At 44.4% G+C, this 23,163-nt stretch overlaps 1 protein-coding gene across 2 annotated transcripts in view; it reads left to right on the forward strand.

The window, feature by feature from the left end:
• The first annotated feature begins 3,500 nt into the window (after positions 1-3,500).
• The window catches only part of NBAS (NBAS subunit of NRZ tethering complex), a 655,156-nt gene continuing 635,493 nt past the window's right edge, over positions 3,501-23,163 (forward strand). For both annotated transcript variants that reach the window (XM_075861089.1, XM_075861091.1), the window contains exons 1-5: positions 3,501-3,604; positions 7,732-7,786; positions 12,324-12,360; positions 21,213-21,290; positions 22,472-22,519. In XM_075861089.1, the coding sequence (XP_075717204.1) occupies positions 3,503-3,604; positions 7,732-7,786; positions 12,324-12,360; positions 21,213-21,290; positions 22,472-22,519 (320 nt within the window). In that variant the 5' untranslated portion in view covers positions 3,501-3,502. The remainder of the gene's footprint in view (positions 3,605-7,731; positions 7,787-12,323; positions 12,361-21,212; positions 21,291-22,471; positions 22,520-23,163) is intronic.

Raw genomic sequence — 23,163 nt, forward strand, 5'->3', positions numbered from 1 at the left:
AACAAAATAGATGCAGGAAGGGTCGATAATATTCTATGGGGACTCCACAGTGTCCTCTGTTTCAAACGACCTAGACAAGGCATCGGCCCTCACATTCTTGTCGGCAGGTCGGTAGTGGAGTTCGAACTGGAACCGAGCAAAGAACAACGACCCTCTGGCTTGACGAGGATTCAGCCGTTGAGCCGTCTGTAGATAGGTCAGGTTCTTGTGGTCCGTGAAGACCAGGATAGGATGAGCTATGCCTTCCAGTAGGTGTCTCCACTCCTGCAGGGCCAGTTTGATGGCCAGTAACTCCCGATCCCCAATCGAGTAGTTGCGATCTGCGGGAGAAAACAGCTTAGAATAGTAGCCACATACCACAGTCTTGCCTTTCGAACCCCTCTGGAACAAAAGTGCACTGCACCAGCACCAACAGAAGAAGCACCCACCTCTAATGAAAACTGTAGGGATACATCAGGGTGGTGAAGAATAGAGGCTGACGTGAAGGCCTTTTTTAAGGTTTTAAATGCGACTTCTGCTTCTGGAGTCCACACCTTGGCATTCATGCACTTTTTAGTGAGGGTGGAGATGGGAGCTGTCAATGAAGAGAAGTTGGGAATGAACAGCTCGTAGAAGTTGGCAAATCCCAGTAAGCGTTGTATGGCCCTCAAGCCTTGGGGGCGTGGCAACTCCAGGACAGCCTTTACCTTCTCAGGGTCCATTTTGAGACCCTGATCGGAGATGATATAGCACAGGAAGGGAAGAGACTAATTTTCAGACACGCACTTCTCCAGCTTGGCATAAAGATGATTCTCCCTTAATCGAAGCAACACCTGGCGGACATGGCCCTGATGAATCACAAGATCTGGGGGAAAAATCTAAATGTCATCGTGATACACCACAACACAGATATAGAGGAGATCACGAAAAATGTCATTGACAAATTCTTGAAACACTGCAGGGGCGTTACACAGGCCGAAGGGCATGACGAGATATTCGTAGTGTCCATCACATGTATTAAATGCAGTTTTCCACCCGTCACCCTGATGAATCTGGATTCGATTGTAAACCCCTCGCAGGTCTAGCTTAGAAATTTTTTTGCCCCCCCGTATGCGATCAAACAGTTCCGAAATCAAAGGCAATGGGTACCTGTTCTTCACCGTGATCTGGTTGAGGCCTCGGTAGTCAATGCAGGGTCAGAGGGATCCATCTTTCTTCTTGACAAAAAAATACCCGGCTCCTGCCGGGGATGAGGATTTATGTAGGATTACGCCTGACATAGACTGGGTCTCAGGCAAGGAGAGAGGGTATACTCTACCGTGAGGAGGGGATGAATCAGGAACCAAGTCGATAGGGCAATCATACGCTTGATGTGGTGGAAATGTCTCTGCTTCCTTCTTTTTGAAGACATCTGAGAACAGAGAGTAACAAGGAGGCAACCCTGCCAATGACTGATGCGGAGGAGACTGAGGCGGATGGACATGCACCAGACAGCGGTCGAGACACTTGGGACCCCACTGGGCCATACCGCGTAGCGGGATAGCAGCTGGCCAACTAGGTACAAAATAAAGTTTATAGTCCAGAAAGGGTACTTGAGGCAATGTAGACAGTAGCGGAGACACAACTTGACTTTCACTGTAGATGGCACAGAAGATGCAGCGGAAGACATGACTAGACTTTACTGTAGATGGCACAGTAGACGCAGCGGAAGACACGACTAGACTTTACTGTAGATGGCACAGAAGATGCAGCGGAAGACACAACTTGACTTTCACTGAAGATGGCACAGAGGCACGGTAGCACGGGATACAGGGTACAGGCAGCAGGAACGGATAACACTGGGAACTGGAAAACACTCGGAGACCATTTGCAAGACAAACTTTAGGTAGACAACAACGCTCAGGCAAGGATCAAGAGGGCAGAGCCCTTTATATAGTCCAGCAGCATTCTGGGCTAATTACTGATTAAAGACAACTGACCTTTAAGGGCGCGTGTGCCCTGCGGGAAACAGTCTCAGAACCCGGAAGTGAGTGCCAGCATCTCCCAGGAGGAAGATGCCGCCGAGAACACAGACGTCCATGGCCGGGGTCGTCAGAGGGTAAGTCTGAATGCTGGCCCTCGGCCATAAACGTTACAGCCGCTTGACCTGAGAGACAGACAGACGGTGCTGAATGCTCCGATCCTAAACGGGAGTCGCAAGGTGGTAGCTACAACTGATTGGCTGGAGAGGATTACCGTAATGAAAATAGCGACTGAGACCTGAGAAGGTACCGTGCAATGTAAGAACTATTCTATACCTACCACTGTGTGCATTGCGCTGAGGAGATGCAAAACCCGCAACAAACAGCCAAGTGTTGCGACTTCTGCAGCGGATCGCAGCGATTCCGCCACAAAAATTCAGCATTTGGTGCAAGCGATCCAACAATCGCTGGTTCAAGCCCCCTAGTAAGACCGAAAAAAAACAAAGTAAAACACAGTTAAAGTTTTAAAAAATATAAAAAAAATCCAAATATAAAAAGTTAAAAAAAATACTTTTTTTACATTTTCCCCAAAAAGCTATGTCATTTTTTTTTTTACACATAACTGCTATTGCCACATCCGCAAAAGTCCAAACTATTATATTATATCATTACAACCCGCATGGTGAACGCAGTAAAAAAAAAAAAGTAAACCGACAGAATCGCTGTTTTTTGGTCACTTCATCTTCTACAAAACATGGAATAAAAAGTGATCAAAAAGTCACATCTAGTCCAAAACGAAAGCAGTAAAAACTACAGCTCGTCCCGCAAAAAATAAGCCCTCATACTGCTCAATCAACGGAAAAATAAAAACGTTATGACTCTCAGAATGACAGCGCAAAACAAATGTTATTTTTAATAAATATTTTTTATCATGTAAAAGTAGTAAAACATAAAATAACTATAGAAATTTTGTATCGTCGTATTCTTATTGACCCACAGAATAAAGTTAACATTTCGTTTTTACCACACGGTGTACGCCGTAAAAACGAAACCCAATAAACAATGGAGAAATCGCAGTTTTTTTCCTATTCCAGCCCACAAAGATTTTTTTTCCAGTTCCTCAGTATATGGTACAATAATTGGTGCAATGAAAACCCGTCCCGCAATAAACTAACCCTCATACGGCTGTATCGACGGAAAAATAATAACGTTACAGTATTTGGAAGATGGGGGAGGAAAAACAGAATTAAAAACCGAAAAATGGCTGCGGAGGGAAGGGATTAGAGGGACAGAAATCCATTACATTCCATATCAATGAAAAGAAAATGTTTTTTATTTTTATCTAACAATTTTTACAATGTTTCTACTGAATAGTAAATAACCAAATAATCATTATAAAGCAGTGACGTCATTGCCACAAAGAAGCCTTTCTTGTAAACAGCGAAGAAGCCAAGTCATCCGCCCTCATCATACACAGCACGCCTCTTATATCAGGAACGCGCAGCGCGCTCTTTGTCCCTCCCGGGCCGCCGTACGTACCTGCTCTTTTTCCAGTAGTAAAGATGGCGGCGCCTATAGACACGTCTGTCAGCCGGAATAGTGAAGAAAACATTCTGTATGATCTGTTAATAAACACTGAGTGGCCGCCGGAGCCCGATGTCCAGGTGAGGGGCTGTCAGCGGAGGGTTATTAGAAATAAGCAGCTGTTCCTGGGGTGATAGTATTCACAGGACACGTAACACTGCTGCTGGGGGAGGATTGCTGACGAGAGGGGAGGCTGGCGTTACAATGTACCTGCTTGTTAGTCAGATTATAGGGATTATTACTAATAGACTTATCAGTAAAATCATTGCTAGCTGGGAGTTGTAGTTCCACAGCAGGATAACCTCAATTCTCCTACCTGTGCACTGTGGCATTCTGCAGTGCTGGAGTCTATAGGAGAGTATTGCTGTGCCCAGGGTGTACTGTGACTGGCACACCTGCTGCTGGGCACAATGTTGCAGCTTGTGTCGTTCAGAACCATAGTGGTCAACTTTTTGGAAATTTTAAATGTAGGTCGCAAACTTTTTGCTCTTAAGCCCGCCCATTACGTACATCTTAGTCACATCTGCGCACTTGGAGTCAGAGCACGCCCCTCCACGTACCGTGCCTGCCGGCGAACGCCCCTCCAGAAAATCTGCCGCAGCCAGGTCCCAGCCGCGAACACAAGCAGTTACCGCAGTGACGATAACGCAATATTTGGGTTGAAAAATTGGACCTTGGAGAGGCGCTGCTGATGTAGTTGGGGAAAAATTGAGGTAGAAGTGTTGCATATAATAGTCTTATATTAGTAATGTATTGAGGCTACGCGTTTCAATGCTGAACTAGCGTCTTCATCAGGCCGGCAGGTCGAAGTTCCAGCATGCAGAAATCAATAATACTTGTTTCTTGTTGGATATCGGAGCACAGCGAGGCTTCCCCGCTCTGAATTTACTGGAGTTTCGCTTTAATGTAGAAGTGCACTTTTTAAAGGGGTTATACCAGAATCATAAATTTATCACCTATGCACAGGATTGCTGATAATTTTTGATCGCTGGGACCCCAACCAATTGTGAGAACGGGGGGGTCCCAAACCCAAGACCCTTCTCACAGCTCGTCCGTTGTGAGGAGGAGCCTGGATGGAGCAGCGGTCGAGCGTCCTCCTGCCACTCTATTCACTGTCTATGAAAATAACGAAAACAGCTGAGCGCTGCTCTTGGCTATTTCCATCATTCTTATGGACATTGATCGCATGCATGTTCTCCCGCCGCTCCAGTTAATGTTCTTATCATTGCAGTCAAGCCTTGAGAAGAAACGGGGGGTTTGGGACCCCCTTCTCGCAATCGGTGGGGGTCGCAGCGTTGGTGGCCCCCAGCGATTAGAAAATGATCTTCTATACTGCGGATAGTTGATGATTAATGATTCTGGGGAAACCCCTTTAAATCAGTATTTGTAATGGTGGGAAAATCACATTTTTGAACTGCGTACTTTTTTGAAGGAGGGAATAATGTTGTAGATTACGTTATTCCATCCTGAGGAATCCCGCATAAAAACGTATATTGCGTAGTATACTTTTTTTTTAAAATGAGAGCTTATGGGTGACGGATGCTACTATATTGCATTTGTCATAGTTACATCAGAGAGTTAGCCTAGGGCCGTAGCCCCCGGCCAGAGCGACGCGTTTTACGCATCAAAGAATTGACCTGACGCTGCTTTTTTACATGCCGTGTTTTTTGTAAAAACTCATTACATGCGCCAACTGTTCACTTTTCCATCGATTTGAATGGGAAGCTTAATGAAGCCGTTTTTTTGACGCATATTTCACTGCGTAAAACATGCCAAAATACACGTCAAATACACGCAACAGGGTAAAGGTTAATTTTTGTTTAATGATTTTTATAATCTACATATACACATGACCACAACAGGTATTATTTCCCTGGAAGTCCATAATTAAGGATCCTCGTGTCCTGCTACTCATGAGATGATATTTGCCAAACCATGTGATAGAAATGTATCGTCGCCCTGGGGTGATAGCTATATCTTGCGGGAATAACATAGTTCAGCAGTTTCGGCAGCGAGCCGCTCTGTGTAAATGACTGTAATCCAGATCTGTATGACCTGGAATAGAGAGTTGACGTTTCGGCTGAATTTAGTGAATTATTGCTTGCTCATAGGTTGGCTGTAGACTCCAGCCCAAAACTGATATTTGTATTAAAGTTTCCCCTGCTGCGATAGAAAGTGTTACATGGCGTACAATTTTTATCAAAGGGGCCATCTATCTACTCGTTATATCAGGCTAATAGAGTGGAGTCTAGCGAGGTGCCCCCTTTTACTACATCCATATGCTCTAAGGCCTCATGCACACAAACGTATTTTTTTCCTCCCGTAAATACGGGTCCTTTGTCACACGGATTCGACCCGTATTTACGTCCCCACTTTCTCTGCAATAATCGTCAGCCCCTTCTCTCTATCAGTGCTGGAAAGAGAGAAGGGGCAGCCCTTTTGGGCAGAGTTTCCGCAGCCATTGAAAGTAAAAAGTTCATACGTACCGTTGTCTTGGTGACGCGTCCCTCTTTTGACATCCAGTCCGACCTCCCTGGATGATGTGGCAGCCCATGTGACCGCTGCAGCCTGTGATTGGCCTGTGATTGGCTGCAGCGGTCACATGGGATGAAACGTCATCTTGGGAGGCCGGACTGGAGGAAGAAGCAGGTAAGTTAACTTTTAATACTATTAAGTCCAGCGTTAGTCACTGTCCCGGGTGCTGAAAGAGTTACTGCCGATCAGTTAACTCAGCACCCTGGACAGTGACTATCCCCTGACGACGCCTAGCAACGCTCCCGTAATTACGGGTGCACACACGTAGCCACCCATAATTACAGGAGCCCCATTGACTTCTATGGGCCTGCCCGTGCTGTTGTTATGGCCTGAAATAGGACATGTTCCATATTTTTCAACGGCACTGGCACCTTCCCGTAAGCATACAGGAAGGTACCCGTGGCCAATAGAAGTCCATGGGCCCGTAATTACGGGCGTTTTTACGTTCGTGTGCATGAGGCCTAAGACTGGGATTTCACATCATGGTTAAAATTCCTTTTTGTATTTTGGTAAAATTGCGGCAAAATGATGTCGTTTTAACACGATTCGTGGCAGAAAACGTATTAACCGTTTCCCGGCTGTATATAAATGTCCGTCAGCCCGAAATTCCCTGTGGCAATCGGGGCAGATACCGCGTCCCGGTACCAAATGATCCGCAGCCCGGTATTGGTCCACGGGCCGGTGCTTGGGGGTCACTGATGTAGACAACCCCTTTCTATATACCCCATAGAGGGTCCCCAGCTCAGGGCTACCCTCTATCAGCCAGAGCGGAGAGCCACTAACAAACACCAGGCCTGTCTATGTGTTAAATGATCGGCCATTTGTTTGAACGGCTTGGCATGTTGAACTATATCTCTCCTGCTGTGCCCAATGGGGGTTTCTGTGCCTGACGGGCTGATCAGCTGATTGCAGGGTTGCCTTGATGAGGAGAAAATTTGAATGTTTTAGATTAAGCCCAGAGCTACACAGAGACTTTTTGTAGCTCTACTGATTGATTTTAGCTCTTGAGTGACAGCTGCAGTCCACAAGATTGCACGCAACTCAATGTATTTGTTTGGACTGCAGCTGTAGCTCATAGTTAAAATCAATCATTAGCGCTAAAAAAAAGTCTAGGTGTATCCTCGGCCTGAGACCTGGTCTACCAGAGACTTCTTGTAGCGCTACTGATTGAATGTAACTACTGAGTGACCGCTGCAGTCCACAAGAATACAAGGAGTTGCATGAAATCTTGTGGACTGCACTCGATAGTGTCGATTAGTTGCACTACAAAAGGTCTGTGTAGCCCTGGCCGATCTATGGGATCTATAGCGGGCTGCAATTTGGTTGGGCGTCAACTTTCTAATTTGATTCCTGTCCCAATACTGCCGCAGAGATTGCAGCATTTTGTTTTACTGTAGAGCCAACATATTCCCCAGCGCTGTACAATTGGGGTACGACTGACAAAACTGAAAATTCCAGTGCTGAAAATATAATCCTTTAAAAATTCTGTGCAGTGTATAAAACCACTGAGCGTAATGTCAAATTGTGAGCGGCTTATGAAGGCAAACCTATTACCAGGACTCGTAGCCGAGCTCCGCACTTGGCGATGTAGCTGGCGCTTCCAGTATTACATGAAAGATTTGTGACCCGGCGTCGCTTCCTGCTGTGTAATTGTCCTGCTTTTTATTTGCAGCCTCGAGGTGGTCGTGAACATGGAGCATCGTTTGTCCTCACGAAGGCTATTACAGGTATCCGGGGCTGTTACATTATCTAGCCATGGAGCAGGCCACCATCCCTCGTGTATACTGCCGCTGCGCTATATACTCTTATAGTCTCACCACGGCAGAAGACCACGATACATGTCTACACCAGTCTCCGCACTTCTTGTTCCGCTGTCCTAATATTACTGAGCAGTGGGATCGGGATGATGAGAGTTGTAACTCCTCAGCTCATTATTTAGGATGATGTATTCTATTATCCTCGCCCTCTATCCTTCGAGGCTGTAAACCCACAACCAGTGCAGCTTTCAGGTCTTGGGGGCTGCTGATAACTAATGATAACTTCTCGCTTGCGTTATGTCTTCCGTTCATAACAAAAGAGGCAACAATCGCTTGGATCCGTCGTATGACGTGTAGACCAGGCACCCGAGGGACCCCACTGACTTACCATAGGATCGGAGGGGTGTCTGACATTTGGACGGGAAAAATCGTGCTGCACGGAGGGCTTTTTCCAGTCAAATTTGATGGAATGCAAATGTGAACAGAGCCTAAGGCCTTATTCACACGAATGTGTCCGTTTTGCGCGCGTAAAAAATGCAGCGTTTTTCCTGCCTTGTAGCTCCGTGTGACATCCGTGTACGGCACGCGTCTGTGGTTTTCCGCGCGTATGTCAACCGTATTTCACACGTTTTTTACGTCGGCAAAAAAAACTGAAGGAGGTGTTTTTCTTTTTATCATTTCTTCAGCAACTGTTGCGTGAATCACGGACAGCACACGGATGTGCGTCCGCGTGCTGTCCGTGATTTTCACGCACCCATTGACTGCAATGGGTGCGTGATGCACAAGAATAGGACAGGTCGATGCGACATCCGTTGTTTTAACTCGCGCAACACGGACGTGAGATACGCTCGTGTGAATAAGGCCTTACTGGCATATGGGCTAAAATAACAAGTCCACACTTGGCGTTTTAATCCCCAGCTGCTCCACTGCTGATAGTCCAGTGGTCCACCACCAGTCCCTGTTATGTCACTGCAGCGGTGATGCATTACTGCTGTAGTGGGGATGCCAGTTTGTAAATCGCGTTACCACTGAGTCTAGTGGTGGACCACTGTTTCGCCCAGATTTTAGTGGGAAAAAAACCACGAGATGACCGCAACGTATGAATATACCCATAACTCCAAGGGGGAGTATGGAGCAGGTTCACGGGCTAAGCCCAATCCATACTCAGCGGGTGTCGGTTGTAAGTTACAGCCAAAACCTCACTGCAATGGCTGGATCAGAGATCAGGTCTATTCCGGCCATTTAACCAATTAGATGCCTCGGTTTATAGTGACTGCAGCATCTAAGCTGTTAGAAAGAGGGCCATCCCCTTCATCAGCCTGTCATACCCCTCCCCACGACTCGATCACGGGGTCCTAATAGTTTTCATGGCCCCCATGAGGCCTTATGAAGACCCTCAGGTCTTCTATCTTTCTTCTCCTATTAAGCCCTGCCAGATGCAGGGTTCAAAAGAAGCCGGTAAGGCTGAGTTCACACAGCGTGGATATGCTGCGTATCCGCCCTGTGCGCCGCAGTACTTTTTTGTCCGCTATGTTGCTGTAGAAAACTGCAGCATTCAGCCGGCCTGCTAGCTGACGTTTCATCCCAGGAGATTGGCTGCAGCGGCGGGCACATGAGATGAAACGTCATCCCAGGAGGCCGGCCTTGAGGAAGAAACACAGACTCCTGGGTAAGTATAACTTTTTTTTTTTCTGAGTTGCGTTTTTTGCAGCGGAAACGCTGCAAACCCGCCACAAAAAAACGCAACAACTGCTATTTGTTGCGGGTTTTACCTCCCCATTGAATTAAATGGGACAAACCCGCAACAAATAAGCAGCGTTCACACAAATAAAATTGACATGCTGCGGAATAAAATTCTGCACCGCAGGTCAATTTCTGAGCGTTTTTCCCGCTCTGTATTTATGCAGCGTGTGGATGAGATTTGTTTTATCCGCAGTATTTACGCAACTTGTGAACTGACCCTTAAAGAGGCTCTGTCACCAGATTTTGCAACCCCTATCTGCTATTGCAGCAGATCGGCGCTGCAATGTAGATTACAGTAACGTTTTTATTTTTAAAAAACGAGCATTTTTGGCCAAGTTATGACCATTTTTGTATTTATGCAAATGAGGCTTGCAAAAGTACAACTGGGCGTGTATTATGTGCGTACATCGGGGCGTGTTTACTTCTTTTACTAGCTGGGCGTTCTGACGAGAAGTATCATCCACTTCTCTACACAACGCCCAGCTTCTGGCAGTGCAGACACAGCGTGCTCGAGAGATCACGCTGTGTCGTCACTCACTTCCTGCCCCAGGTCCTGCATCGTGTCGGACGAGCGAGGACACATCGGCACCAGAGGCTACAGTTGATTCTGCAGCAGCATCGGCGTTTGCAGGTAAGTCGATGTAGCTACTTACCTGCAAACGCTGATGCTGCTGCAGAATCAACTGTAGCCTCTGGTGCCGATGTGTCCTCGCTCGTCTGACACGATGCAGGACCTGTGAGTGACGACACAGCGTGATCTCTCGAGAACACGCTGTGTCTGCACTGCCAGAAGCTGGGCGTTCTGAAGAGAAGTGGATGATACTTCTCGTCAGAACGCCCAGCTAGTAAAAGTAGTAAACACGCCCCGATGTACGCACATAATACACGCCCACTTGGACTTTTGCAAGCCTCATTTGCATAAATACAAAAATGGTCATAACTTGGCCAAAAATGCTCGTTTTTAAAAAATAAAAATGTTACTGTAATCTACATTGCAGCGCCTATCTACTGCAATAGCAGATAGGGGTTGCAAAATCTGGTGACAGAGCCTCTTTAATATCACAATGCACTGCAATACACAGATATTGTAGTGTATTGTACCAGCAAACAAATGATCGTTTGTTCAAGTCCCTAAGTGGGGACTAAAAAAATATATTAAAAGATAGTTTAATACAATTTTTAATAATGTAGAAAGAATGTAAAATATTAAAATAAAATAAAAACTTTACCCATTTTCACTACAAACATAATGTAAAAAATAAATAAACATAATTGCTATCTCCGTGTCCGTGAAGGTCCAAACTATTACAATATACCATTATTTAGCAGGCCGGATATACGCTGTATGAAAAATAAAAAAAATCACTATCTCAGAATTGCTGTGTTTTGGTCACATCGCTTATCCCAAAAAATAGAGTAAAAAGGGATAAAGTCTCATGTACCCCAAAATGGTACCAATAACAACTACCATTTCCGTTTCGGTCAAATGCATTTTGTGATATGACAATAGAAATGTACAAAAATGTAAAATTACTCTCCGAATTAGCGCTCTCTGAAATTCACAAGCGACTACCGAAATGTGTACGCATGAAATCATGTGACAATCGTAGACCAGGTCTATTTTGTATCGCCGAGGCCAATTGTAATAATACGTAATTTAAAGTCACCTTGATGCGACATTCCCAAGCTCACGCACACGCGTCCACACACATTTATGTTTTTACCCGTGCGGTACATTCTGGGTAATTCTAACACCAGCAGTAGCCGATAATGAAGATGATCACTTTAAAGTTTAAATATCTCAGCGCAAAAAAATCCTATCTCAAAATAGTTTGCGGCATCGTTTTTGTATTGAAAAGAGCTTTCAAGTGACCCCCCCCCCCCCCGTTCCATTTAAGATTTTGATGCCCCCAAGGGGATGGGGGTGTTTTATTTTTTCGGGCGTTACCTGGTAGATTTTATGACCCCATTAAATCTCACCAAATTTTAACCCTCTACCTCGAGCCGTTCAAGAGTTAGGCGTGTGTACCGGAACTTTTGGTGGGCACTGTAGAAAAACACCTATATGAATCTGGTATTGCCATAATCCTATTGACCCGCAGAATAAAGTCGACATGTTGTTTTTACCGCATCACGAACGACGTAACAATGGATTCCAAATAACACTGGAGGAATCCGTTTTTTTCAAATTCCACCACGCAGCTGATCCTAACATTGCATTAAGGCCTCAGGCCCACTACAGTTGTTTTCTTCATTGTGCTATCCTTTTTTTTTTTTTTTTTAAGCGTATAGCACCCTGACCCATCCATTTGTATGGGACCACGCACACATCCGTTGTTTTAACGGAACCGTGTGGCAGTTCCGTCAAAAATAGGACAGGTCTTACTCCAGGACGTTTTTCACGGACCAGTCTCGGCCATTTCGTTAATTTGCTCTGTTGAAACAACGGACCGTGCACGGAAGCCAAAGCCATCTGCGTGCGGTACGTTCTTCACGGACTTGTCGTTAGCGGCCCTGCGACGGCCAGCGGAGGTGTGCATGAGGCCGAACTGCTGTTACAGATGTTTATCCAGGTACCGAAAATACATAAGTTCTAATAATTGTCTTTATATAATCCTCCTACATCAATTACCGTATAATGTGACGTTTTATTTTTTTAATATGTGATGATTACTGTCTCTTTCTTGCATATCCTGGCTCATATGACATATATTTAATCCTTTACATTGCACTGGTTTAATAAAATGTCATCTATTGATTCCAGCTCCGGCATATTACTTCCAGCAGCTCCTCTGGTACAGGTATGTAGTCTTCCAATACCATAAAAGTAATGCAGTGTTTCGTATTGTGTTTTTCTATAATCTTTAGGCCAGGATCACACATGATTTTGGTGCAGTTTTAGGCAAAAAAATTTGAGCCAAACACTGAAGCATCCTTTTTTTTTTTTTTCTGTCTTTTTAATCCACTTCTGGTTTTAGCTCCAAAAAGCTGAGCCAAAAACTGCATCAAATCTATGTGTGTGATCTTGGCCTACAAGCTATTTGGATTAACATTCTCTGCTTAAAGGGAATGTGTCGTGAATTTAATTTTTTAAAGTAAGTTACTTATTTGTATTATGTTTTTTTCTTTTTTTTTTTTTTTTTTTTTTTGGTGTATTTTTTTTCATTTTTCTTCCACAAGTGGGAAGTATTAAAAATTAAATAATAATTTGACCTGTTTTCCTATGTTGGCCACCAGAGGGAGCACTTCCCAGAATTACAGCAAGGTGAATCAGGCAAAGCAGCCTGACTCTCAGCTGCTGTAGATGTGGGAGGGAGACTCACCCCCTCTCCCTATTTTTGGCTACAAGCCAGGAAAAGGTGTCTTCAAATTGCTAAGCATTGTCCAGCTCCCATTTTTGAAGAGAATTGTACAAATGGTAACGGGTAGAAGCTATAGGACACGCCAAAAGGTTAAGCGCTTGTCCGCACGTAACGGAATTGCTGCAGAAAATTTCTGCAGCAATTCCGTTGAAAGTAGCAGAAATTCAGCTGAGGAAAAAACGTACCATTTCCAGCGTTTTTTTTTTTACTGCAGAAAATGGAGCGTATTTTGCGGCGTTTTTCACAATGCTGGGAGGTGGTGACATTTCCGCAGCAGGAATTCACATACTGCGGTCCGAAAATTGGGCACCGCAGGTCAAATGCTGCTCGGAATTTTTACGCAGCATGTGGATGAGATTTGTTTAATCTCACCCACTTTGCTGCTACTGTAGTCTGCTGCGCATTTTCCGTCCACTATTCCGGACGGAAAATACGCAGCAATTCAGCTACGTGTGGACAAGCCCCAGGAATGATGACGGTCAAAAGGCAGGCCCTGTGGTGAATGACTTTTCAGTTGATAGGTTCACACGGCGTGTATTTGACACATTTTTTTTGTGCATTTTATGTGCCGAAAACCACATTAAAAACCGCTTAATTGTACTTTTTCATTTACATAAATGAGAAGGCGCACTGTTTGTACATACAACGCGCTTTTTTACACACATGCGGTTTTAAAAAACACGTTGTGTAAATAAAGGAGCCAATTCTTTTGCACCTAAAACACGCCAAATGTTCCAATAGTCATTGGGAGTCCTAATTAGGCACAAAAAACGTGCAAAAAGCTCATACAAAATGTGTAACAAAAGCTTCAAACGCTTGATTGAGCTTCCCATTTACATCAATGGGAAAGCGAGCTGTTAGTTTTTTACGCAATTTTAAAAAACGTGTTGCGTAAAAAACAAGAGTTGGATCAATTCTTTGGTGCATAAAATGCACCAAGTGTTCCTAGAGTCAGTGGGAGTCCTAACTATGCACCCCAGTACTTGCAAAAAGCGCACACAAAAACCGCAAAAAAAACAAACCGAAGTGTGCATGGCCCCATAGAAATGAATGGATCCTTGTGCTATCCGTTAAACAGATCGCACCCTGAAGCATTCCACTGAAGTGTGCTTGAGGCCGAACTTTATTTTTTTGCAGGTTCCGCTGGACCTATTTGACTACGTCGTAGATTTGGTGGACTACTGTGATCTACTTTTTTTTTTTTTTTTAAATAAAATGGTTATCGAGGGTCTTCAGGGGGAGTTTTTATTTCAATAGAAATATTTTCTTATGTCTGTTTTTTTAATACTTTATTAGCGCCCTAGTAATGGCCGCTCTCTGTTTGACGACGTCCATAATATTAAAGAGGCTCTGTCACCAGATTCTCAAATCCCTATCTCCTATGTGATCGGCGCTGGTTCTAGTAAGAACGCAATGCTGCTGTGTAAATGAATGGAGTGCATGATGCTGATTGGTCACTGATTCGTCAGCATCATACACTTCTATTCACAACGCCCAGTTAAAAACACAATACACGCCCATTTGGACATACGAAAAAAGACACGCCCAGTTGTCCATTAGAAAGGCTCATTTGCATATATATAAAATTGCTCATAACTTGGCCAAAAATGAACGTTTAAAAAAAACAAAAAAAAACACGTTACGGTTATCTACATTGCAGCGCCGATCACATGTAATAGGAGATAGGGGTTTGAGAATCTGGTGACAGAGCCTCTTTAAGGCAGGGCTTAGTGTTAGCCAGTAAAAAAAAACTATCTCTGACCCCTGTTCTTATCCCGGTACCCTCCGCCACCAGGAGTATCGGGAAGAGCCAGGTACGATCCAGTACCTGACCATCTGTAGTGATGGGCGGGTACTGGGGCGGCGCAGGCTGGTATTATTAGGCTGGGAAGGACCTTCCCACCCTGGTAATGTTAGGCTGCAGCTGTTTTATTGTATCTGGCTGGTTATGAAAATGCGGGGGACCACATGTCATTTTTTTTATTTAAAAAAAAAAACGACGTGTGCCCCCCCCCACCCCTGTTTTTATAACCAGCCAGATATAACGTAGCAGCAGTAGCCTAGCATTACCAGGGTGGGAAGGGCCACGGTTTTTGGCCCTTTCCAGCCTAATAATACCAGCTTGCGGCTGCCCCGGTACCTGACCATCGCTACAGATGGTTGGGTACTGGATAATACCCGGCTCTTCCCAGCACCCCTGGTGGCGGTGGGTGTCTGGGTAATAATGGGGGGGCTAGTTGCAGCTTTTTACTGTCTAACACGAAGACCCGCCTTGGTAATGGATATCGTCAAACAGACAACTGCCATTACTAGGGTGCTAATAAAGTATAAAAAAACACAGCCATAAGAAAATATTTTTATCTAAATAAAAACTCCCTCACTAGACACATTAAAGAGGCTCTGTCACCAGATTATCAAACCCCTATCTCCTATTGCATGTGATCGGCGCTGCAATGTAGATTACAGTAACGTTTTGTTTTTGTTTTTTTTTGAAAAACGATCATTTTTGGCCAAGTTATGAGCAATTTTATATTTATGCAAATTAACCATTCTAATGGACAACTGGGCGTGTTTTCTCTTATTTCCAACTGGGCGTGTATTGTGTTTGTAACATCTGGGCGTGTTTACTTCTTTCACTGCACAATCACACTGTACTGTGGATCATGCTGGGCTGGAACAATGAGAAGTGTATGAGGCTGATTAGTCACTGATTGGTCACTGATTGGTCAGCGTCATACACTCCTCTGTACAACACCCAGGTGGTAAAAAGTAAAAACACGCCCAGTTGTCCATTGAAAAACTCATTAGAATAAATCTAAACATCTCATAACGTGCTCAAAAATTATCGTTTTTCAAAATAAAAACTTATAATCTGGTGACAGAGCCTCTTTAACTATATTTTATTTAAGAACAAACAAAAAAAAAAAAGTCCAAAACAAGCACCCTGCACGCAACCCCCACAAGCACCCTGCACCCCCCCACACACCGCCACATACTACCACACAACCCCCTGTAAGGCTGTAGTACTGTGAACCATCGCTAAAGGGCGATTCACAGTAGGAGCAAGAAACGACGGTGCTCGCCGCTGATTCTTCATAGCCACCAATCAGCTGTTTTGAACGAACAGCGGCGAGCACTGCTGCTCCGTCAAGTGCCCCCCACACACAGCCCCCCAAACTTGCAACCGTGCCACATACAACCCCCCCCCCCCCCCACACACAAACACGCACACAAACACCCCTTACCTGCAGTGTGGCCGGTCTTCATCAAGATGGCGCCGGCTTTCCCCCTACAAACCAGCTTCTATGCTGGGTCGCGCAGAACCTGCGCATACACGGCAGACAGCAGAAGCAGAGGATGTAACGGAAAATGTATTGGGACACTGCATGTAGTTCACCCTTTTTTTTTCCAATGTTTTTGTAGCTAAAAGCAGGAATGGAGCCTCCTATCAGTGTCCCCACATTTAGTAACAAAGCACTGCATCACAATGCACATGAAGTATTCCCCGTTTAAGCCAGTGGTTAAAAAGCTTGGCAAATCCATGATAAAACTGCAATAGATAAAAAAAGAAAATCATTGATTCACACCACCTTTCTGCATCCTGTTGGAGGGCACTGTTTTTTTTTTTTCTTCAGGATTGCAATAAAATATACCTTTTAAAGGGTAACTAAATGTTCAACAAGCTTCTAAAGTGTCATAGTGACATATCAGAAGTTTTGGTTGATGGTGGTCCGAGCACTGAGACCCCCACCAATGGCTAAAACGAAGTGACAGAAGCCCTCGTGTGAGTGCTGAGCCGCTTTGTTTTTGTTCGGCTTTTTCCGGAAAGCCGATGTATCCGAGTACGGGCTCATAGACTTTCTATTGAGCCCGTCCTCCGATACATTGATTTCTGGAAAAAGCCGAAAAGACGCGAAGCGGCTCAGCACTCACACGAGCGCTTCTGTCACTTCGTTTTAGCGATTGGTGGGGGTCTCAGTGCTCGGACCACCATCAACCAAAACTTCTGACATGTCAGAAGTTGTTTGAACATTTAGTTACCCTTTAAAACTGGATGTGACAGGAACCTGCATCATTTTTGTGTCCCTGTTGCATCTTCTTATAATGAAAAAGTTAACCAAAAAATATAACCATACCTTGCAACAGAATGCAAGAACGTGGTGTGAACAGAGCCTAAATGACCACAGCAGCCAAAATGGACTAGAAACTTGGTGAGACAGTATCTTTAGGCCACATTTATAGAAAGCTGATTAGGTTTTGCCTGGCTGTGAGAGGAGGGGCTGTGCGTTGTGACGCTAGTGCTGCCGCTTGCTCATAAGGCCGTCATTTATAGCCATACGCCAACTCTAACGGCAATCACCAGACATGCTATGAATGGACAGACCGCCTTAGGCCCATATTGCCTGTTGTTAAAAGGGTTTTCCAGTTCTTTAAAATGTATGGCCTAGTATTTCCACCGAATGGACAACAGCACTCTTTCCTTTAAAGGCCTAATAGCAGAATATAAAAATGATCACCTATCCACAGAATATGTATTACATTTCTGATAGCTGGGGGCCCCACCCTTCGGGCTCCCCACCGATTGTGAAAATGGCTGTCACGAACCCCCTGTTCCGCCTTACCGCTCAACCGCAGTGAGGAGGACATTGAATGGCGCAGTGGTCGGGCAACGTGCTCTGACACTCCATTCACTGTCTGAGAGTGACTGAAACAGCAGAGTACAGCGCTCGGTTGTCTCCGTCATTCTCATAGGCAGTGAATGGAGCGGCGTGCGCATGCTCATTCCTGCCAAGTTCCCCGACAGATTGACGCTTACAGCAGCACACCGGGTCATCGACTCATCATCGTGGGTCCCTTTTAACAAAAAAAGATTGTCCAAAGTGTACACCCTCTTTAATGCGACTGCTGCCCTGCTTCAGATTTGAGCTTACAACATCAGTGCTGCAAGATTGTTTTTGCTTTTCCGTTGCAATGTCTGTACTGTGGATCACATCATTTGTATTTTTTAATAACTGAACGTATAATGATGCAGCTGTGCACGAACACGGCTGTGACTGCGGCCGCCGATCAGCACGAGAAATGGGAAATAGAAGACGTTTATTGCATGGTATTATTTTAGGGCACCCATTCGGACTTTACGCCTTCCGCAGACGCTCTAGATGTGCTCGCTCTTTTACCACCAGCCAGATCTGTTTCAGTAATAATTGATGCAAGACGACCCAGTCTTCGCCTTTACGAGATAAACACCAAGTGTAATATAAAAGCTGTTTAAAAAACAATTGCAGCATTGAAATATTAAAATGTCCTCTTTGTGAAACTTTTTATTGTCCTATTATCTATGAACACAAAACTCTCAATCTCAGCATAAAGATGTCGGCTAGATTCATCATGTCCATTATGGAGCCGTGAATGAGGTGTCCCAGACACAACGGTGAAGGCTTTTAGCCTCGGATTAAGCGGCCGGCATTCACCACGTCCTTTCTTTGGCTTCAGATATTAACATTTTCATGGAAAAAGGATCAATGTTTCAGTAGGGTGCAACATTTATTAGGAGAATTTTTGTGTTTTTTTTTTTCCTCTTGGATTTGCATTATAGCAAATTATGTTTAAAGGTCATCTCTCTCTAGGACGGATATTGATCACTTAGGAAATATATATTATTTTTACCATGATCAATATTTATCACCTATCCTGTGGATAGGTGATAAATATCTGATCCGTAGGGGTCTGACCACTGGGACCCCCCGCTGATCCAGAGAACGGCCTTACCTTGTCGCCCCTGTGAGCCCCATATGAATGGAGCGGTACAGCGCATTCTCAGCAACAGGTCCATTCATTTCTGTTTGGCTGCCGAGCACTATCTTCGTCCAACCCATAAAAATGAATGGAGTGGTAGCTGAGCATGTGCAGTCCTGCTCCATTCACAGGACTCTCCGGGACCCTCATTTTCGGAAGCGGTCGGACCCCCATCGTTCAGACGTTAATGATCGTTGTGCGAAAACCCCTTTTAATGAGGGGGTTAAAAATACTTAACCCTGTTTAAAAGGTAGAAGGTGATTCAAACAAGCCCAAAGCTGGCCATAAACATGACAAATCTGACAGCTACCCCCCTCCCACTCATCTACAAGCAAGTCGTTTTCGTGGGAGGGGTAAGGATAAGTAATCTCCAGACACCTATATTATACTGCATATCTTGAAAACACAAGGATTAGACAGACTTTCATAGGGCTGCACCTTCAGCCTCTCCGGGCTTTACTCTGAAGAGGCAATGATGGGTCACTAGAACACATTAGGCCAGATTCACACGAACGAGTGCAAACTCAGGCCGAATTCAGACGACCGTTGTATAAGTCCATGTGACGGCCGTTCAAACAGCCGTCACACGGACGCATGTATTTCAATGGGGCCGTTCACTCGGCCATTGTTTCAACGGACCGTGTGAAGGGTCTGTTAAAAAAGAAAACGTCCTATTTTCTTCCGTTTTCACAGATCCCTCCATAGACTCAAGTCTATGGGGATCCGTGAAAACGTGGCACGCACGGGGGCAACTCGGATGTGAGAATCTGGCCTTGGTGAGTTTAGACGTGGTGGAATTGTGAAAATTGGTGAAAATTTACAGCATAAACATTCATTCGGATTTCAGTTCCGAACCCACCCTTACAGCAATGGCTGTCTTTAAAGAGACTCTGTCACCAGATTATAAGTGCCCTATCTCCTACCTAATCTGATCGGCGCTATAATGTAGATTACAGCAGTGGTTTTTATTTTGAAAAACGATCATTTTTGACCAAGTTATGAGCAATTTTAGATTTATGCTAATTTCTTAATGACCAACTGGACGTTTTTTGACTATTGACCAAGTGGGCGGTGTACAGAGGAGTGTATGACGCTGACCAATCAGTGTCATACACTTCTCTCCATTCATGTCCATTTGTACTCCACACAGTGTGATCTAGCGAGATCACACTGTGCTGTCACATACTCCAGTCAGGACGCGATGTCTATTCACACTCCCGACACTTCGGTAAAGTTTGTGTGGGACTTAATAGCTGCACACCGTGAACTCGCGAGATCACGCTATGCATGACAGAACAGCGAGATCACGCTGTTCTGTGAGTAAGTCCCACAGAAACTTTACCGAAGTGTCAGGAGTGTGAATAGACATGGCGTCCTGGCTGGAGGTGATGTATATTCACTCTCAAGACACTTCAGTAAAGTTAATGTGTGAGTATGTGACAGTAAAGCGCGATCTCGCGAGATCACGCTGTGCTGAGTACAAATGGAGAGAAGTGTATGACGCTGATTGGTCACTGATTGGTCAGCGTCATACACTTCTGTCCACAACGCCTACTTGGTCAAAAGTAAAAACACGCCCAGTTGTCTATTAAGAAATTAATCAGCATAAATCTAAAATTGCTCATAACTTGCTCAAAATTGATTGTTTATGAAAATAAAAAAACACTGCTTGCTGTTACCTGCATTACAGCGCCAATCACATTATGTAGAACGTAGGGAACTTATGTGATGACAGAGCCTCTTTAAGCCAACAAAGATTATTTTTACAAAACGGCATGTTCTCCTCTGCAACTTTTTTTTAAATCGCTAAAATAAGGCAAAATAATAATCTCCTGTCGTTTGTGTTCGTTGTTAGACTGTCAAGCATCACTCAACTGTTAGGCCAAGTTCACGCTCAGTTTTTTGGCGCTGATTTTGGAGTTTCTTTACCCGGTGGCTTTTAGCCGTGGCTCTGACTGCGGCCTCCCTTTTTAAATCAATGGGAGGCAGAATAAGTATTTTTCGCTCTGTTTTGTGACTGCGGTCATCGATTGCCACGGGCGAGCAACACTGCGCCAAAAAAGCACAGGCATGTCAACATCGGGTCAATTTTTTTGAGGCAGATTTTCTCTGCCTGCAAAATACTCCGTGTGAACTAGGCCTTAGGCTGTGTTCACACCTTGCAGATTTTCCCTTTGCAATATAAAAAAGTGAGATTGAGTCAAATCCGAAACAAAATCTGTGACGTATGAACTCCGCCTTATGTCTGTGCTGACAGCAGAGTAGGGGGCACCAATCTCGCCAGGCCATCCCCCATCTCAGATTGCAGCATTAATAAATTACAATTTAGGGGAGAACCTCTTGATAGAAAACCTGTCAGCTCCTGATAAATATGTGATGCAAGTCGTCTACTGTAGTTTTCATGACTTTTGTTCTTAATTTATATTTTATATTTATGTTTTGTGTTTTGAGTCAAATAGCGTGAAATTTATAGTTTTTTTTCCCCCCATTCACAGTCCAGCTAAATTCGGTCTTCCACCCGGTCTTGTCCGCTTGGTCAACAAGCAAATCAACTGGCAATTGGTACTGACAAGGTAAGGACTGAGCGGGGTTCTTCACCCTTTATGGCATATTCTTTGGATATGCCATAAATGAGATGTAGCTGCTTAGTTTTTTGCATTGAGCGATTCTTGTGCAGGTACAGATATAAGAAACACTGAACTGATTAAATGTTGTGCAATTTGTGGTCTCATGTCTCACGTCTGGTTTGACCCATGGACGGAGGCCCCTCAGTGGGTGGAGGGTAACATATGGTCACATTGCATTTCAATAGGCTTCAACTGTTGTAGGCGTTTCAGAGCATCCGAGTCTGTCCTTCTGCACACTCGGCTTGGTATTTCTAGATTTCATAGATCAGATCTCATCAGATTACAATTCTGGGTCTGTCAAGGTTGATGTGTAAGGCCCTGTTCACAATGAGGTTTTTTTGCCGCAAAAAATAGCCGAAATTGACAAAACGCTCGCGGGGAAAAATAAGCGACATGTCCTATCTTGAGCTGTTTTCCGCCTCAAAAACCTCATTGAAATCAATGGGAGACGGAAATAAAACGTCAAAATACGCTCGCGGTTATTCTATCTTTCTGTTGAAGAGATAGGTAAAAAAAAAAAAGCCTAAAAAAACCTGCATCAAATATTATGCCAAAAAACGTGCGTGGTGCAAAACCACTTAAAAAAAAACAAACCTGGAGCTGATTTTTCCAGGCAGAATTTTCTGCCTGCAAAAAACTCTGTGTGAACATGCCCATAAGCATTAGATTGTTTTCAGCTGGTCCTGTTTTGGGTTTACTGAAAATGTAAAGGAGGAGAAATAGAACTGAGATTACGATTAGATTTTTTTGGGGCCAATTGCAGTTTTTTTTTTTTTTTTTTTTTTAAAGTGGTTTTTGGTGACTTAAATATTAATGGTCTATTCAAAGGACGGGTCATCCATATTTCATCGGTGGGGGTCAGACCCCCAACTTGAATGGGACTGACCTGGGACATCCGCTGTGCCTATGTAAACAATGAATGGGACCTTTGAGGTTATTTTAAGAGACCCTGCAGATGATGATGATGATGATGATGAGTGTATTGAAACCTATTCGGTGATCAGGGTGATGAGTAATGTTGGGGAGATGAAGTGCCACTAGACAGAATACATTTCCATAATTGCAGCAGCTCATAACTTAGTAGCACTATAATCATTTCCATGTTCCTCTTCTCGTTTTTCTCCCAGTAACGGCAAGCTTTTAGCAGCAGTTCAGGACCAATGCATTGAAATTCGGTGAGTTACTAATTGGATTTATGGGCAGGTCGAGCCCTTCACACGTTTCTGACCGGGGCATAGAGAGGGGGGGGGGGGGGGGTTTAGATGGCCATAAGGCCTGGAGGGGCTGGATTTGAACAAACTGCTTTAAGGATTAAGGCCGGGACTGCACCTAGACTTTTTTTGTAGAGCTTCTGATTTTAACTGTTGAGTGACCGCTGCAGACCAAATGAATACATTGAGTCGCATGCAATCTTGTGGCCTGCAGCCGTTACTCGAGAAAGAAAATAAATCAGTGCTGCAAAAAAGTCTAGGCGTAGCCCCGGCCTAAATGAGGAATTCAGCACTGCTACATATTGTTGATTTAAATTAGGCCAGGGCTACACATAAAGTATTGACCCACTGTAGGATACTTAGGGTAAGGGTAAGAATTGCTGCTCACATTAGTGCCCATATTGATCATGATTGTGCCCATGACACAGTTTGTGACCAAGTCGTAATAAAAAAATAAATATATATATTTTTTCCAAATCTGCCAATTTTGCCAAATATGCCAGGTGTGTAGGCTAAGAAGGCTCCTTGGGAGATATTACCTTCCCTATACTAAAAGAAACCTGCATGCTTGGTCGAGTGGGTCTATGGTGGAATTGGGAAGAAATGAC

Source organism: Rhinoderma darwinii, chromosome 4 (genome assembly GCF_050947455.1).
Source record: "Rhinoderma darwinii isolate aRhiDar2 chromosome 4, aRhiDar2.hap1, whole genome shotgun sequence".
NCBI classification, from domain to species: domain Eukaryota; kingdom Metazoa; phylum Chordata; class Amphibia; order Anura; family Rhinodermatidae; genus Rhinoderma; species Rhinoderma darwinii.